At 58.7% G+C, this 16,546-nt stretch overlaps 1 protein-coding gene and 1 pseudogene across 1 annotated transcript in view; both read left to right on the forward strand.

Annotated features, from left to right (window-relative positions):
- LOC130026617 (polypeptide N-acetylgalactosaminyltransferase 12-like) overlaps positions 1-10,523 on the forward strand; it is a 57,149-nt gene extending 46,626 nt beyond the window's left edge. Inside the window, exons 12-15 of the mRNA XM_056117453.1 lie at positions 6,813-6,982; positions 8,049-8,242; positions 9,875-10,012; positions 10,479-10,523. Of these exons, the coding sequence (XP_055973428.1) occupies positions 6,813-6,982; positions 8,049-8,242; positions 9,875-10,012; positions 10,479-10,523 (547 nt within the window). The remainder of the gene's footprint in view (positions 1-6,812; positions 6,983-8,048; positions 8,243-9,874; positions 10,013-10,478) is intronic.
- A 2,336-nt stretch (positions 10,524-12,859) lies between these two features.
- LOC130026618 (polypeptide N-acetylgalactosaminyltransferase 12-like) overlaps positions 12,860-16,546 on the forward strand; it is a 72,378-nt pseudogene continuing 68,691 nt past the window's right edge.

Consider the following 16,546-nt stretch of genomic DNA (forward strand, 5'->3'; position numbering starts at 1 on the left):
GGAGATCCCTCACTGCAAGACCAGGGATCCAGGCAAAGGCACTACTAATCTCCATCTCAATACACAGGATATCATGGGGACAGTAAAATCTCCTTCCACTAGACCCAGAGATGTGGGGGAAGAAATGTCCCCACCCCTGGACCCCTCAGGTATCAGGGGGCACAGTTTCCCCCTCCACTAGACCCCGGGATCAGGGGGGCAGAAATGTCTACCCCACTAGACCCCACGGTTCGGGGGGGCCAAAGATGCCCCCCACCACTGGACCCCAGGGATGGGGGGGCCAGAGATGCCCCCCCATCACTAGAAACCAGGGATCGGAGGGGGGACAGAGATTCCCCCCCACAAGCCGGCAAGTATCAAGGGGGGGCAGAGATGCCCCCCACCACTAGACACCAGGGATCGGGGGGGCCAGAGATGCCCCCCCCACTAGATGCCAGGAATGGGGGGGCCAGAGATGCCCCCCCATCACTAGAAACCAGGGATCGGGGGGGCCGAGATTCCCCCCCCACCAGACGGCAAGGATCAAGGGGGGGCAGAGATGCCCCCCACCACTAGACACCAGGGATCGGGGGGGCCAGAGATGCCCCCCCACCACTAGACGCCAGGGATGGGGGGCCAGAGATGCCCCCCATCACTAGAAACCAGGAATCGGGGGGGCCGAGATTCCCCCCCCACAAGACGGCAAGGATCAAAGGGGGGCAGAGATGCCCCCCACCACTAGACACCAGGGATCGGGGGGACAGAGATGCCCCCCCACCACTAGACGCCAGGGATGGGGGGCCAGAGATGCCCCCCATCACTAGAAACCAGGAATCGGGGGGGCCGAGATTCCCCCCCCACAAGACGGCAAGGATCAAAGGGGGGCAGAGATGCCCCCCACCACTAGACACCAGGGATCGGGGGGACAGAGATGCCCCCCACCACTAGACACCAGGGATCGGGGGGCCAGAGATGCCCCCCCACTAGATGCCAGGGATGGGGGGGACAGAGATGCCCCCCACCACTAGACACCAGGGATCGGGGGGCCAGAGATGCCCCCCCACTAGATGCCAGGGATGGGGGGGCCAGAGATGCCCCCCATCACTAGAAACCAGGGATCGGGGGGGCCGAGATTCCCCCCCCCACCAGACGGCAAGGATCAAAGGGGGCCAGAGATGCCCCCCACCACTAGACACCAGGGATCGGGGGGACAGAGATGCCCCCCACCACTAGACACCAGGGATCGGGGGGACAGAGATGCCCCCCCACTAGATGCCAGGGATGGGGGGGCCAGAGATGCCCCCCATCACTAGAAACCAGGGATCGGGGGGGCCGAGATTCCCCCCCCCACCAGACGGCAAGGATCAAAGGGGGCCAGAGATGCCCCCCACCACTAGACACCAGGGATCGGGGGGACAGAGATGCCCCCCACCACTAGACACCAGGGATCGCGGGGCCAGAGATGCCCCCCCACTAGATGCCAGGGATGGGGGGGCCAGAGATGCCCCCCATCACTAGAAACCAGGGATCGGGGGGGGCCGAGATTCCCCCCCCCACCAGACGGCAAGGATCAAGGGGGGGCAGAGATGCCCCCCACCACTAGACACCAGGGATCGGGGGGGCCAGAGATGCCCCCCACCACTAGACACCAGGGATCGGGGGGCCAGAGATGCCCCCCACCACTAGACACCAGGGATCGGGGGGACAGAGATGCCCCCCACCACTAGACACCAGGGATCGGGGGGACAGAGATGCCCCCCCACTAGATGCCAGGGATGGGGGGGCCAGAGATGCCCCCCATCACTAGAAACCAGGGATCGGGGGGGGCCGAGATTCCCCCCCCCACCAGACGGCAAGGATCAAGGGGGGGCAGAGATGCCCCCCACCACTAGACACCAGGGATCGGGGGGGCCAGAGATGCCCCCCCACCACTAGACGCCAGGGATGGGGGGCCAGAGATGCCCCCCATCACTAGAAACCAGGAATCGGGGGGGGCCGAGATTCCCCCCCCACAAGACGGCAAGGATCAAAGGGGGGCAGAGATGCCCCCCACCACTAGACACCAGGGATCGGGGGGGCCAGAGATGTCCCCCCACCACTAGATACCAGGGATGGGGGCGCCAGAGATGCCCCCCCACCACTAGACGCCAGGGATGGGGGTGCCAGAGATGCCGCCCCTCCACTAGACGCCAGGGATGGGGGGCCAGTGATGCCTCCCCACCACTAGACGCCAGGGATCAGGGGGGCCAGAGATGCCCCCCACCACTAGACACCAGGGATTGGGGGGGCCAGAGATGCCCCCCACCACTAGACGCCAGGGATGGGGGGCCAGTGATGCCTCCCCACCACTAGACGCCAGGGATCAGGGGGGCCAGAGATGCCCCCCCCACTAGACACCAGGGATCGGGGGGGCCAGAGATGCCCCCCACCACTAGACGCCAGGGATGGGGGGCCAGTGATGCCTCCCCACCACTAGACGCCAGGGATCAGGGGGGCCAGAGATGCCCCCCACCACTAGACACCAGGGATTGGGGGGGCCAGAGTTGCCCCCCCAACCACTAGATGCCAGGGATGGGGGGGCCAGAGATGCTCCCCCCCACTAGACGCCAGGGATCGGGGGGGGTCAGAGATGCCTCCCCCCACCACTAGACGCCATTTATCGAGGGAGGGGCCAGACATGCCCCCCCACCACTAGACGCCATTGATCGGGGGGGGGCAGAGATGCCCCCCACCACTTGACGCGATTGATGGGGGGGGCCAGAGATGCCCCCCCCCACTAGACGCCAGTATTGGGGGGTGACGAGATGTCCCCCTCCACAAGGTCCGAGGGATCAGAGGGGCCGAGATATCCCCCTCCACAAGGTCCGAGGGATCAGAGGGGCCGAGATGTCCCCCTCCACAAAGTCCGAGGGATCAGAGGGAAGAAATGTCCCCCTCCACAAGGTCCAAGGGATCAGGATGGCAGATATATCCCCCCAGCACTAGCAAACAATGATTTGGAGGTCAGAAGTCACAACTCAGCTCTCCCCTCCCCATTGTGGGGTCCTGTTTCTGCGCATGACAGCCCTGAAGCTTGGCCGCTGGTACCATACAGTCACCGGATTCTACACACTCTTTGGGGCTGTTTGGGGACTTTGTATTCCTGGCTGAGAAGAGGGGAAGGAGGAAGGCGGGCTTTCTCCCTGACCGCCACTGTCTGATTTTCACGATTGTTGCAATAAATGGATCTATCCCAGGCCTGTGTGGGTGTGTGTGTCACTGGGCGGGGCAGGTCTGGCCAGTAGGTGACAGTTGCTTCTAGATTGTGGGAAGCCTTGGCCATGTCACCATGCCAAGACGCGTCACCTGCCTGCCCCTGTGTGAAGCCTGTCAATGACCCCAGGAGAGTCCACCCCAAGGGTTGAAGGTCTAAATCACGGATGCATCCCCAGGAGGGAGGGCAGGATGCAGCACCCAGAGCCCTGCCTTCCACTGCAGCACCTCCATGGCCTCCCCTGCCCCTGGTGCCTATTTCCCCATTCCCCTCTGCAGTGGCACCAGGGACAGACCCCACTTTGCCCCCTAGTGGCCACATCAGGTTTCTCAGGATGAGCACTTGAAAGTGCTCCTGCAGCAGGTGGGTCCAAGGTGCTGTCCCCTCAGCCAGGCTCCCCCTGGATGGCACCCACCCCAGCAGGAAGACAGTGTGTTATCAGTGGAGCAGGATGGGGCTGTGAGATGGAACATGTTTCTAGTATCCCCGAGCTGTACAGAGCTGATCCCTGATAATAGCGCCCCACTTCTGTGTGGACCATCAGGTTCCCTAATACAAGTCCCATTGCCACCATCACAGCACCTTCAGACCCCGTGTAATAGAGAACCAGGCCCCGACTCCTCTTTGTTCCTGCACGCCTGGACCTGGTGGGACAGCCTTGGCTGAGTGACACGCTACTGGTGACAAGAACTGTGTCCGGATCCATGTGTCAGACCAGATGGCAAAGCCTCAGAAGGAAGAGTCATCCTGTTCTAGTCATTTGCAGGAATTTGGTCAGCCATGCCCCTTCCTGCCAGTCACACTGCTACTGGGAGTCACACTCCTGGTAAGGCTGGCCAGGCCAGGCAAAGGCAGCTCCTGGTTTACCCCTCAGTGCCCAGTTCATAGCCCTGCCCCTCTACCTGCACCATGGGCCTGGGGCCGCCCATTCACTCTCACGGTTCTGCACACCTCACACATGTCCTGCACACCCTCTCGCAGCCTCTACTGGGGCTCTGGGCTTAGCTCCCCGTGTCCGGCCTCTGGGTCCCTTGGCTCTGGAAACCCCAAGTCCATGTTTGCCTTGAGGTTTGGGGAGCTGGGAGACTGTGGGGATCAGCAGCTTGACCCCTCTCACCCCTTGCCAGTGGGGAGAGCTGTTCTCCCATTGAACGACTGTCTTGGGAGTTTTTTCTCTGAGAATCTTACAGAGTCTCACCCAGACACAGGTGGCACCCAAGAGTTTGCCGGAAGCATCCCAGTGTATTCCATGTGTGCAGGCTCTATCCAGCTACCCCCAAACGGGCATTAGCAGGTCACAGCATAATAATGTAGGTTGTTTGCAGGCTACCTCAATTCTGTGGTAACAGCTTTCATCTAACATACATTGGTGCCTACTGCTCTCAGGTGCTCCCACAGTGGTGACTCCAGTTTCTAAGCTCCATTGTTTGAGCGTTCCCGTGAGCCTCTTCCATCCCTGCTCGGGCAAACTGCTCTCACTCTCTTCCTCGGTGAGAGATTTGGGAACCCCATCTGGGTCGTACAGAGGGACAGAGACATATAAATAAAGTTAAGGAAATAGGAGGAACTTACTGGGGGCGCTCCCGGGCGGACTCTCCGAACCTCAGGTGAGGCAATGGTACACCCGCGCCCTGGGTTAGATGAAGGGGGCTTTGAAGTTGTCTTGGTCTGGTCCTAGTCATCTGTTCGTGGGTCAATGGTAAGGAACCTGGAATGAAGCCTGGTGGCTTCCTTTCACCAGGTGGGCGATAAGTCTTGTCTTCCTCACGTGGGATAAGGTGATCTCTGACTCCAGGAATGTTGCTGTCCACTCAGCCTGTTGCCATTTGGTTTTGGGCACCATTTTGTCAGAGCAAACCTCACATTTGATTCTTGTCAAATTTGGTGATTCCTGACCCATCCATCTTGTCCACCTCCTAGAGTGGGTCTCTCAGAGGTCCTGCCTAGTATTTCGCTTCTGGCTCTTGTTGCCTGCTTGGTTCCCTCCCCTTAGGATTGGCAGACAGAATCATGGGCTACAGACCAAGCAAAAGTCTGAGCCGAGAGCTCCCCCTCCTCCAGTGCACTTTTTCTATTCTGGCAAAGGAAGTCCTGAAAAGGATGGAGGCTGGAACAGTCAGCAACTGAGTTCTAGGCACTACCTGGGACGGTTTAGGGGATCATGAATTGGTGGCAGAGGAGAGACAGGGGAGAGGGCTAAATCATTCTCTCTGACAGCCACTGTCCTGTTTCCAAGATTGTTTCTACAAATGGATGTATCCCAGCCTGTGTGGGTGTGTGGCATTGGGTGTGGCGGGTCCTGCCAGGGAACGGCTCATACTTCTTGATGAAGCATGAGCTGTCCTGTGGGGTCTCACCATGGATCAGAACCTGACATGTCATGCCCATGCCCATGGTGCCTGTTGTGTCTACACCCCCTCTGCAGTGTCCACTGGGAAGAGCCCCAACCTTGCCCCCAATGCTTCCTGGGTGCCAGGCCCCCTAGTGACCAGATCATGCCTCAGGTAAAGGATCTGCAAACCTCCAGGTATTTCCCAAACCTCTCAAGGACTGGATGGAATTTCTCTGCCCAGAGCCTCACCCCAGTGTTGAACCCTTCAATGCCCACAGGCTCCCCAGACAGCACAAGCCCACAGTGACCCTGTACCCCACCATCAGAGATGGATTTGATTCTCAGCCAGACATACGTGTTCCCGAACCTCCTCTCCCCACAAGGCTGCCCCGTGGTGTCCACCAGTGTCCCTAGCATTCCTGTGCCCCAGCCCCAAGCCTCGCATGAGTCAAACATGTCTGTGAGGAGACGTGGGCCATGGGAGGAGGGGATGAGTGGAGGGGACATGAGTTTTTGGTATGCAGGAACGGGCGACGGCCGGAGGGAGCGGCCACCCCAGACAGGTGTTCTCCACACAGGGCTTTTTCCAGGTGGTTCTGGAAGGAGGGCTGGGAGGGTGCCAGGCAGAGGAGGAGAGAGCTGAGTAGAAGCTGGGCAGTGGGGTTGAAGTGGGAGTGGACAAAGGTGAAACCTGCTCAGCCTAAGGATGGAACCGTCTTCCTGTCTTTGGAGACAGCCTAGGTTTTGGGTGGCACAACTGTGAGCGTTGCTGCCCAGCTTAAATACACAACCTCAGAGCAGGGAGAGAGCTCAGGGTCAGGGGACCGTGTGAAAAGACCCAAGTGCCTTCCTGGACACTGCCTGCCCCCTGGGCACCATCAAGTTTGGCTCTGGAGGATCCCATCCCAGCCCAGGGATGGCCCTGTAGCATTGGATCTGAGCCAGGTTCATCATTGGCCCATCTGTCCCTGGAGGCCATGTCAACAGTACGACTTCGTGGGTGACCCAGCCTGCCCTTACCAGAGTGACTTCAGGCTTTTTGGGTGTCGTTGTACAACCTTTCTTGGGAGCTACCGAGGCTTCCAGGAGGCTCCAGGGCAAAGCATTTCTAGAAGATGCGACCAAATTCTATGGCAGGTCTCAACCATGATTGACGTTCCCTTCAGAGGTCCTTCGAAGCACCGTGCCAGGCCTGGGATGCCCCTGTGCCGGGTGTTCCCCGTCCCTGAGGATGTGTTGCTTCTGCAGGTGCAGAGAGCAGAAGTACAATTATGAAAGTCTGCCAACGACGTCCGTGATCATCGCGTTTTATAACGAAGCTTGGTCAACCCTCCTTCGCACCGTTTACAGTGTCCTCGAGATGTCCCCAGACATCCTGCTGGAGGAGGTCATCCTGGTCGATGATTTCAGCGATAGAGGTACCTGGCCTCCCCTCTACCCTGCCCTGACCTCCCCTCCCCCCACCCCGCCCTCCCTTGACCCCCATCCTCCCCTCCCCTGCTCTTGCCTCTGAGCTCTGTCTGGTTCTCGCTGTGGACGGGTTCTGATTGAAGGCTGTGCTGGGCTGTTCTCTGTGAGGCTCTAGATAACAGTGATTTACAGGAGACAACAGGAAACGTCTCCGTGCAGTTGGGGTATGGCTGTAGAGGGCAGGTGTGGGAGCAGGTGTGGGGGACAGGTGTTGGGGTTAGGTATGGGCTATAGGCATGGGGAAACAGGTGTAGAGGGCAGGTGTTGGGGGGTGGGTGTGAGAGAGAGGTCTTGGGGACAGAGGTGGGGGAGAGGTGTTGGGGGCCAACTGTGAGGGAGGGTGTGGGGGCAGGTGTGGAGGCAGGTGTGGGGGCCAGGGGTGGGGGCAGGGGTGAACACTCGCCTTCTTTGGGGTGCTGTCCTCCCTGGGCTGCCCCAGCCTGGCCCCTCCCCTCTCTCTCTCACTCCCACCTGTCCTGAAGGGTGTCCAGGGGCCTCGGGCAGCACCTAGTAGGGGTCTCACCTCCCACCCTGCAGAAGAACAGTCACCTGGCCACACCTGGCTGCAGGGCACGCTCAGGACTGTAGTCTCGCTTGTTTGTTCTGGGGCCTGCTGGGCGGTTCTCCGGGCTTGCTCCTGGCACTGTTCTCAGGGCTCACTCCTGGTGTGCTCAGAGGACCAGGTGGGGCGTTGGGGATCACACATCTTAACCTGGGTGACTGATGTCTTTGGGGTGGTGGCCATGTGCTCGGCTGGAAATCGTGGGAAGAGTATTCGGGGTCATTCAGCGTTGCCCATGACAGCGTTGCCCATGACAGAGTGCAGGGCAGGTGAGCGTGAGGCGATGCCGATAGAGCCAGCTGGGCACCAAGTCCTGACAGTCCTGAGACCTGGGGGTCTGGGTCCAAGGGGGGCACGTGGGAACGTTGCTGGTTGTTCTAGAGTTCTCCATCCCAGCCTTCCCTTGCCCGGGCAGGGCGGGAGTGAGCCGGCTGCCCCATTCTCCTCCCCAGAGCACCTGAAGGAGCGCCTGGAAGCCGAGCTGGCCCACCTGCCCAAGGTGCGCCTCATCCGCGCCACCAAGAGGGAGGGCCTGGTGCGCGCCCTGTTGCTCGGGGCTTCGGGGGCCAAGGGCGACGTCCTCACCTTCCTGGACTGCCACTGCGAGTGCCACGAGGGCTGGCTGGAGCCACTGCTGCAGAGTTGCGTGGGCGGTGCCCAGTGGGAACACGGGAGACCCAGCTCCATGGGTCTCGGGCTCGGCCTGGCTGCCCCGTCCCCCAGTCTCAGGCCACGGCTCCATCCCTGGTCACATGATCAGGGACCCTGGGCTGGGAGCCTTCGAGGGCATCAGGAGCTGCTGTACCCACGGCTTACTGGTGCAGGGGAGTTGCTTTTACTGCCGCTGGTCAGGTGCCTGAGTCGAAAACTGCTGCCGTGGGCAGAGAGGCCAAGAACAGGATGGTGTGGATCTTATCAGATCACAGCCCTAGGCAGCACATTTTGGTCTTCTTTCCTTCATGCTGGGCTGACTTTCCCAGGTCATCCAGTACCTGTGTTGCCTGGGGCTCCTCAAGCCTGAAGGGACCCACAGAAATGGTGATTCACAGTAATTTCTCTTATGTATTTATTTATTATTTATTTTTTGCTTTTATGGGTCGCACCCGGCAATGCACAGGGGGTCACTCCTGGCTCATGCACTTAGGAATTATTCCTGGTGGTGCTCAGGGGATTATATGGGCTGCTGGGAATCAAACCCGGGTCAGCCCCGTGGAAGGCAAAAGCCCTACCCACTGTGTTATGGCTCCAGCCCCTGTATTTTTTGGGGGGGGGAGTTGTGTGTGTGAAGGGGCTTACCCGTGAGTGCTCAGGGCTTACTCTTGGCTCTGCTCAGGGATCACTCCTGGTGGTGTTCAGGGGACCACATGGGGTCCCGGGGATTGAACCAGGGCAGCCACCTGTCGGGCAGGCACCTTCCCTGGGGTCCTGTGTCTCTGGCGTCCACCTTCCTTAGCGTCACTAGGAAACCATGAGCAGAATCATGGACAGGAAGCAGATGGCCCTCGCCTGGGTTATTTTTATCTTCTTACCCCTGTAGTCTTAAACTATGCTTTTAAGTATCATTCTTTGAAAGGGTTTTAAATGCAGGGGGGAGGGGAACCACTCCAGGCTGCCCTTCCCCCAGACCCACTTTACTCCCTCCACTTCCTCCCTCCTGATGCTGCATCACTGTTGTAGGCCACCCCCAGACTTCTCCAGGTGGGCTGTGCCCCCATGTGGCGTGGACAAGGATGCGGGGGGGTTCAGGGTCTGCGCAGCTGGCCTCTGGAAGCACATGCACCCACTGTCTCCTCTCCCAGGTGTCGGTGTCCATCATCCGGCCCCCAGCCTCACCTTGCTGCTCTCTGCCCTCCCCATCCCTGTCCTCACCCACTCTGGCTCCCTTCATGGCTTCTTTCTCTTCCCCAGCTTCAAAGAGGGTCCCGGCAGCTGGACTCCCAGGGGCCCAGGCCAGTGCCAGGGGCTGAGAGCAGAGCCATCATCGTGTCTCGCTTTCCCTCTGAATCCCAGGCTGGAGGGTGGCATTGGGGACCGATGCCATGCAGGGTCCAGAAGCAGGGGACCTGAGGGCACACACTGGGCCTCAGTGGGAGCGAGCATGGCTTGGAAGGGGCGCGGGTGTTCCCGGTCACTCCGGTCCTGGCCATATCTGGGTGGTGTGTGTGTGTGTGTGTGTGTGTGTGTGTGTGTGTGTGTGTGTGGTCACTGCAGGATCGGGGAGGAGGAGACGGCGGTGGTGTGCCCCGTGATCGACGTGATTGACTGGAACACTTTTGAGTACCTGGGCAACTCCGGAGAGCCTCAGAGTGGTGGCTTTGACTGGTGGCTGTTGTTCACGTGGCACGTGGTCCCTGAGCGGGAGCGGAAGCGGATGCGGTCCCCCATCGATGTCATCAGGTCAGGACTGGCTGGGAGCGTAACCCCCCCCACCAACTGCAGCAGACGCCCCGGGGGAGGGCACGGATGCTTCGCTGGGGCCCCACCTGGTTTTGTTCTAAAGCATCTGCTGATTATTTTTTTACTCTACACCCACCCCGCTCTAAGTGTGGGGTTCATATTCATTGGCCTATTTTGTTTATTTAAAAACAAAGGTGAGGGGGCTGGAGAGATAGTTCAGTGGGTAGGGCGCTTGCCTTGCAGGAGTTTGCCCTGGGTTCGATCCCCCAGGCACCCTGTTATGGTTTCCCGAGCACCGCCAGGAGTGATTCCTGAGTGCAGAGCCAGAAGTTGCTCCCGAGCATTGCCGGGTGTGGTCCCAAAGCCAAAGCCAAAACAAGATAAATAAAAATAGGGTGAAGTATGTATCCTAAAATGTACTGCTCTGACCGTTCTTAAATATATAACTTGGGAGACTCAAGCGCGCTTTTCCCTCGACCTCGCAGAATCTCTCCAACCGTCAGGCGGTGTGTGTCAACCCCAGCCCCTAACGGCTCCATGGCCTCTAACACACCCCCACAAAAACTTTCCCCCTTCCAGACGCCTCACGTGAATGAGGCCACCACGCTTTGTCCCTTCGCGTTTGCCTTCTTGCCGGTCCCGAGATGTTTGCCTTGGGAACCCATAATTCTGCCTTGTGTCAATGTGGCCGGTTTTGTTGGCCCCTTCACCTCCGGTGGGTGTGTCCGCCTTTCAGGAGTTGTGTGCCATGCCCCGGGGAGGACTGATATCACAGGTGCCCTGCCCCCTGGACTGGTGCCAGTCTCCAGGGCCCGAGGTGGCTGGCTGCCACTTCCGGCTGTCCACGTGGGCGTGGGGTTCTGGGTCAGGTGGCGACTCCATGGTGACGACTCTGAGCACTTAGTGGCAGGCCTCTGTGGGACTGAAGCCAGTTAGGGGATGGGTGAGGGTGCAGGGTGAGGGCGGCCGAGAGCCAGCGTTGGTCAGTGGGTGAGCCTGGGTCTGAGCCCGGCTGCTCGCGTTCTGTTTCATTTGTTTGGCTTAGTTTTCGGGCCACACTTGCTGAGGCTCGGGGTTACTCCTGGCTCTGCACTCAGGAATTACTCCTGGTGCCTCGTGGTGAGGGAGCTGGTGGGCACAGAATGGGGTGCAGGGACCAGGCATGTGTTAGGAGGCTCTGCAGACTTCCCCGTCAGAAATGCGGGCGCAGGAGAAGACGGAGGCTGAGACTGGGGGGTGGGAGGACCTCCGGGGCGGTGGGGGGATTTGGAGAACCTGATTGACATCTGGGGAAAAGGACGGATTGAGGGTGACACCCGGATTGCTGGAGTGGCCACTGGGGGGCCGCTGGCATTGCCCCTCACACAGCAGATTTAGAGACTGAGGCAGAGGAGGAGGGATCATGTGTCAGGTCATAGATGCAGCCTATGATGTGGAGACATACTCCCTCCCTCCAACCCCTCCCCCAGTGCACACATATGAAGACATGTGCACACACCCACACACATGGACAAATGCAGCAGCTTCATGGTCAGTTGCCTGCCCCTCCCAAAGTCTCATCTCAGTTTTTTTTTTTAATGTAGGAGTACTGCTATTTATTCAGCCACTGATTAGCTGATTGAATTGTGCATGAACTCCACACATCATCTCAGCTTTCTTGCGTGTTTCAGTCACCCTGTTCCCTAATCTTATACCCTAAAGCCATGTGAAAGTGCTCTCATGCTGACACCCCTCCCTCCCTCCCTCCCTCCCTTTTCCCTACTTCCCTCCCCCACTCCTTCCTTCCTTCCTTCCTTCCTTCCTTCCTTCCTTCCTTCCTTCCCTCCCTCCCTCCCTCACTCCCTCCCTTTTTTCTTTCCCTCCCTCCTTCCTTCCTTCCTTCCTTCCTTCTTTCCCTCCCTCCTTCTGTCCCTCCTTCCTTCCTTCCTTCCTTCCTTCCTTCCTTCCTTCTTTCCCTCCCTCCTTCTGTCCCTCCTTCCTTCCTTCCTTCCTTCCTTCCTCCGTCTCTCTCTGCCTCCCTCTCTCTCTCCCTCCATCCTTCTCTCCCTCCCTTTTCTCTCTCTTCTCTCCCTTCCTTGGTCTTCCCTCCCTCCTGTTCTTCCATCCCCCACCAAGGAGTCCCACTGACCTTTCCCCGTGTACTCTGAGCCTGCAGTGCTGGGAGGACTCCCAGTGCCACCACAGGGACCCGGCTGCCACCAGTTTCCCACACCCACATCTGCACTCTGGGGTGCTTCCCTTCCAGCTTTCGACCTGAGCCACCTCTGGGGGCCGGGGAAGATGCCATGCCTGCTCAGTGGGGTTGGCGGAATCGAGGGCTTCAGGAAAATGTGCTAGAATCATCTTTCATGGCCTCCAGCAGCCCCCAGCTACATCTGTGAGTGCCTGGGCTCTGCTGTGAGACCACCACCACCGCCCACCCCGCCACCCTCCCAGCCATGTGCTCTCTCCGCCCTCTCTCCGGGTCCATCTGCAGCTGCCGGGGTCCTCTCATGCTTAGACTTTGCCCATGCTGAGGCCTTCCCAGCACCGTTCATTCCTCTGTACTGGACACGCCCCGGACCTGTACCCTCTCCTCCCTGGAAACAGCTGTCCCTGCCCTTGACCCCTCGAGAGCACATGCATCACACGCAGTTCTGTGATTATTTGGAGGGGTCTGGGAGCTTCCCCAGCTAGGACTCCCAGCAGAGCCCCCCCACCACCAGTGCTCCCAGACTGATGAAGGCAGATCAGGCCTGGGTAAGGGTTCCTGCGGCTGGCACTGAGACGCATGTGTTGCAACTCTTCCAGGTCCCCGACAATGGCTGGTGGGCTGTTTGCTGTGAGTAAGAAATATTTTCAGTATCTGGGGTCTTATGATACAGGAATGGAAGTTTGGGGCGGAGAAAACCTCGAATTCTCCTTTCGGGTAAGTGTTCTAGTCTCCCCTTGTGCGTGTTTAGCCTCTCCTGTACTCTCTTGTGGCTCTGTGTCTGTCTCTGTCTCTTTCTGTAGCCGTGCATGGCTGTCTGTCTGTCTGTCTGTCTGTCTGTCTGTCTCTCTCTCTCTCTCTCTCTCTCTCTCTCTCTCTCTCTCTCTCTCCATGCCTCTGTCTCTCTGGATTTCATGAAAACCTGTTGGACTTTTCCCCGCCTTGGCCTTTTGTCCAGTGTCCTGAGAGTGGACACGTGGACAGCCTATATATGTGCTTCTCTCATCTGACCTTCTCACAGAACGTGCTTTTAACTAGAAAAGCAGGAGGCAGGGAAGGAACCTCCTAGGTCCCCTGGTTCTTTTCTTTCCCTCTGCTGCCCTGGGCCGAGGTTGGCCCCAGACACAGCATCCTGCCTCCTGGTCCACCTTTGGTCGCCAGGCTTGCTGAGCTCTTTAGGAAGTCGCCTCTGTATGTATGTAGCAGGGTGACTTTCAGAGTCTGACACCGAGAAGGATTCTCGGGAGAGCTTGTTAAAGGGGTCAGGTTCAGTGGCTGGACGTGCAGGCCGGAGCAAGAGTCACATTCTAAACGAGTGAACCCCCTGAGGCCGCCCTCTGCCCTCAGAATCCCCGAGGGACAGTTCTGTGAGAACCCCCGCCATTTCCGTGGGATTCCCAATGAACTTGTGTCTGGCATATTACATTTCAAGACCATATGCCATTGGTCATGCTTTTTGATGATGTTAAAAATTTCTGTTTAATTTTTTTTTCGGCTTTTTGGGTCACACCCTGCGATGCTCAGGAGTTCCTCCTGGCTCTGTGCTCAGAAATTACTCCTGGCGGTGCTTGGGGGACCATATGGGATGCTGGGAATCAAACTTGGGTCAGCCGCGTGCAAGGCAAACGCCCTACCCACTGTGCTATCGCTCCAGCCCCTCTGTTTAATTTTTGTGAGGTATTTTTTCATCTTTTCTGCTTGCTTGTTTTGTTTTGGGGCCACACACAGTGGTGCTCAGGGGTTGCACTGGGCTCTACCCTCAGAGATGACTCCTATCTGTGCTCGGGGTCCATATGGGATGCCGCGGATTGAACCTGGGTTGGCCCCATGCCAGGCAGTATGCTCTTCTCGCTGTACTAGTGTTCTGGCCCCTGGAATTTTTTTTTTAAGTAATAGAACATCCCAGCTTTGCATAAAGAGTGAACCAAATAGAAATTTTATCTTCCACGCAGGGCTTTCCTTCTCCCTTCATAAGGTACTCTCCTTTTGGGTCTTTTTTTTCAAAAAAATTTTCTTTTTGAATTTGGTTGAAACCCAAACTCAGGGCTCATTCCTGGCGGTGCTCAGGGGACGGTCGGAGCTGCCAGAATCTGAACCTGGGTCAGGTACATGCAAGGCAGGTGCCCAACCCCATTGTACTGTGTCTCCAGCGCTTCAGCTGCTTTTCTGGATGGTTCATCCTGGGGGCCAGTGGTGGGGTGTGGTGGTTCACACCCCTCTGCCCTTGCATGAGTCTACCTCGTTGGGTTTTGAGGTGCGCTTTTAATGGTCTTTCTGCCTCTCCTCCAGGTGCCAGGCTGCTCTTCCTGTGTCTGGCAGTTTCTCTTTCTCCCTTCCCAACTTCTCTCCTTCCTAGCTGCTTTCCTCTCTTCTCTGGCTAGGAGATCAGGTAATCAGCCCGTGTGGACTGTCACCCACCCACGGGCTCCTGGCCGGACGCACTCTGGTCCCTGTGAGCCCCGCGCATGAGCAAGCAGTGCATGGGCTTGTGGTCTTGGTTCTGGTTTCTAGACCTTGGGGCCGCTCCCTTGTTCTTTGGCTGCGCTCTGGAGCCCGCGTGTGCATGGGGGTGGGTGAGGCAGGGATGGGTGGTGGGGTGAGGAGTGGGGTGGGGGGGGGTCGCCTGTTTCATGCCCTGGAGGGTGGGGTCTCGGCAGTGTCTCTTTGGGTGATGCTTGGTGCCCGGCCTCTGTACTCAAGGGACAGCGGTGCCGATTTTTTTTCTGGGAACCAAATAAGGTGGCAGGGACCAGGGCAGGGTGGCCACCTGCCAGGCAAGCGCCCTGCCCTTTGCACGAGCTCTCTGGTTCCTTTTTACTTTGGACCCCCACCTGGAGGTGCTTGGCGTCTACCCTTGACTCAGTGCTGGGGGTTCCCTGCCGTGCCGGGACTCGGACCTGGGCCTCCTGTTTGTGCTCTTGACCATTGAGCTATCTCTTCAACACAGAGTATGTATGTGTGTGTGAGTGTGTGTGTGTGTTTGTGTGTGTGTGTGTGTGTGTGTGTGGTGCCGGGGATGGGTCATGCATATGTGCGCTATCTCATCTCATCCCAGCCCCATCTCTTGGCTTTGCATGCGTGTCTACCTCAGCCAGCCTTCCTCAATCTGTCCCATTGAAGAAGTGCTGCGTGTCCAGGGATGCCCACAGGGCTGGGGTTTGGGGCTCCCATCATGTCCTAGGTGCTTCATGACCATCGAGGTGCACAGGGTCTCCCCATGCTGGAGCTGGGCAACAGGGAACCCTGTGTGTGTGTGTGTGTGTGTGTGTGTGTGTGTGTGTGTGCGCGTGTATGTGTGTGGGGGGGGTGGTACCCAGGCTGCCACAGCTCTCTGCCTGGGCACCCACCCACATCTGCACAGCTGGGGCTTGGGGGCATCGTCACGCCCCAGGACTGGGGTGGGGTGGAGTGGGGGACTGTGGAGGACCTTCAGGCTGACCGCATGGACCCCCCTTAGGAGTCCTTTGGCGACGTGACCGAGAGGCAGCAGCTCCGTGAGAAGCTCAAGTGTAAGGACTTCAGGTGGTTCCTGGAGAACGTGTATCCTGAGCTGCACGTGCCCGAGGACCGGCCCGGCTGCTTCGGGATGGTGAGAGGGCTGCGCCCGGGGGGGCTGCCGGCAGGGTCCCCACGCCCTGCATGGGGCAGGTCCTCGATGGGGTCCCTTGGGCTCCCCAGCCCCGGCCCTCTCCCCGACTCTTCCCCTCCCCCGGCTGGGTTTGGCTCTCAGCTCGCTCACGTGGGAGCATGTGAACGAGAGTCAGGTTCTGCCTGTGATTTTGTGCATGAGGAGACTGAGGCTTGCCTGGACTCTCCACACCACCTCTACCCATCACATCACTTCACACCCGAGTCTCAGTGTCTGGACCAGTCAGTCACTCCCACCTCAGGGGTCCTTAGGGACCGGAGGGGGGGTAGAGGAGGATGGGGCAGGAAAAGGAGAGTCACTTCTGTTGTTCACCAAAAGAAAGAGAAAAGAAATCTTTGGGGGGGGGGGTGCAGAGAGATAGTCCCGGGGTTAAGGTTAAGCTTTGCCCTCTGTGTGGCCAACCCTAGTTTGATCCCCGGTGCCAGACGTGGGCCCCTGAACACCGTCAGGAGTGGCCCTTGAGTACCTCGAAGTATGGCCTAAACACCCGTTCCCCCCCTCCCCAACCCCTGCACACAAATGGGAAGTATTTGGGCTGTGGGGGTTGGGGTTGGGCTTCACCCGGTGGTGCTCAGGGGTCACTCATGATGGTGCTGGCATCAGACTGGGGCTTGGTTGCCTGCCTGGCAAGTGCCCTCACCCCCCAGACCCTCTCCGGCCCCAGTGCGCCATTCACTCTGGAGAGAAATCACACCAAGGTAGAGACTCCCCTC

This window comes from Sorex fumeus, unplaced genomic scaffold (assembly GCF_029834395.1).
Source record: "Sorex fumeus unplaced genomic scaffold, SorFum_2.1 ptg000034l, whole genome shotgun sequence".
Lineage (NCBI taxonomy): Eukaryota > Metazoa > Chordata > Mammalia > Eulipotyphla > Soricidae > Sorex > Sorex fumeus.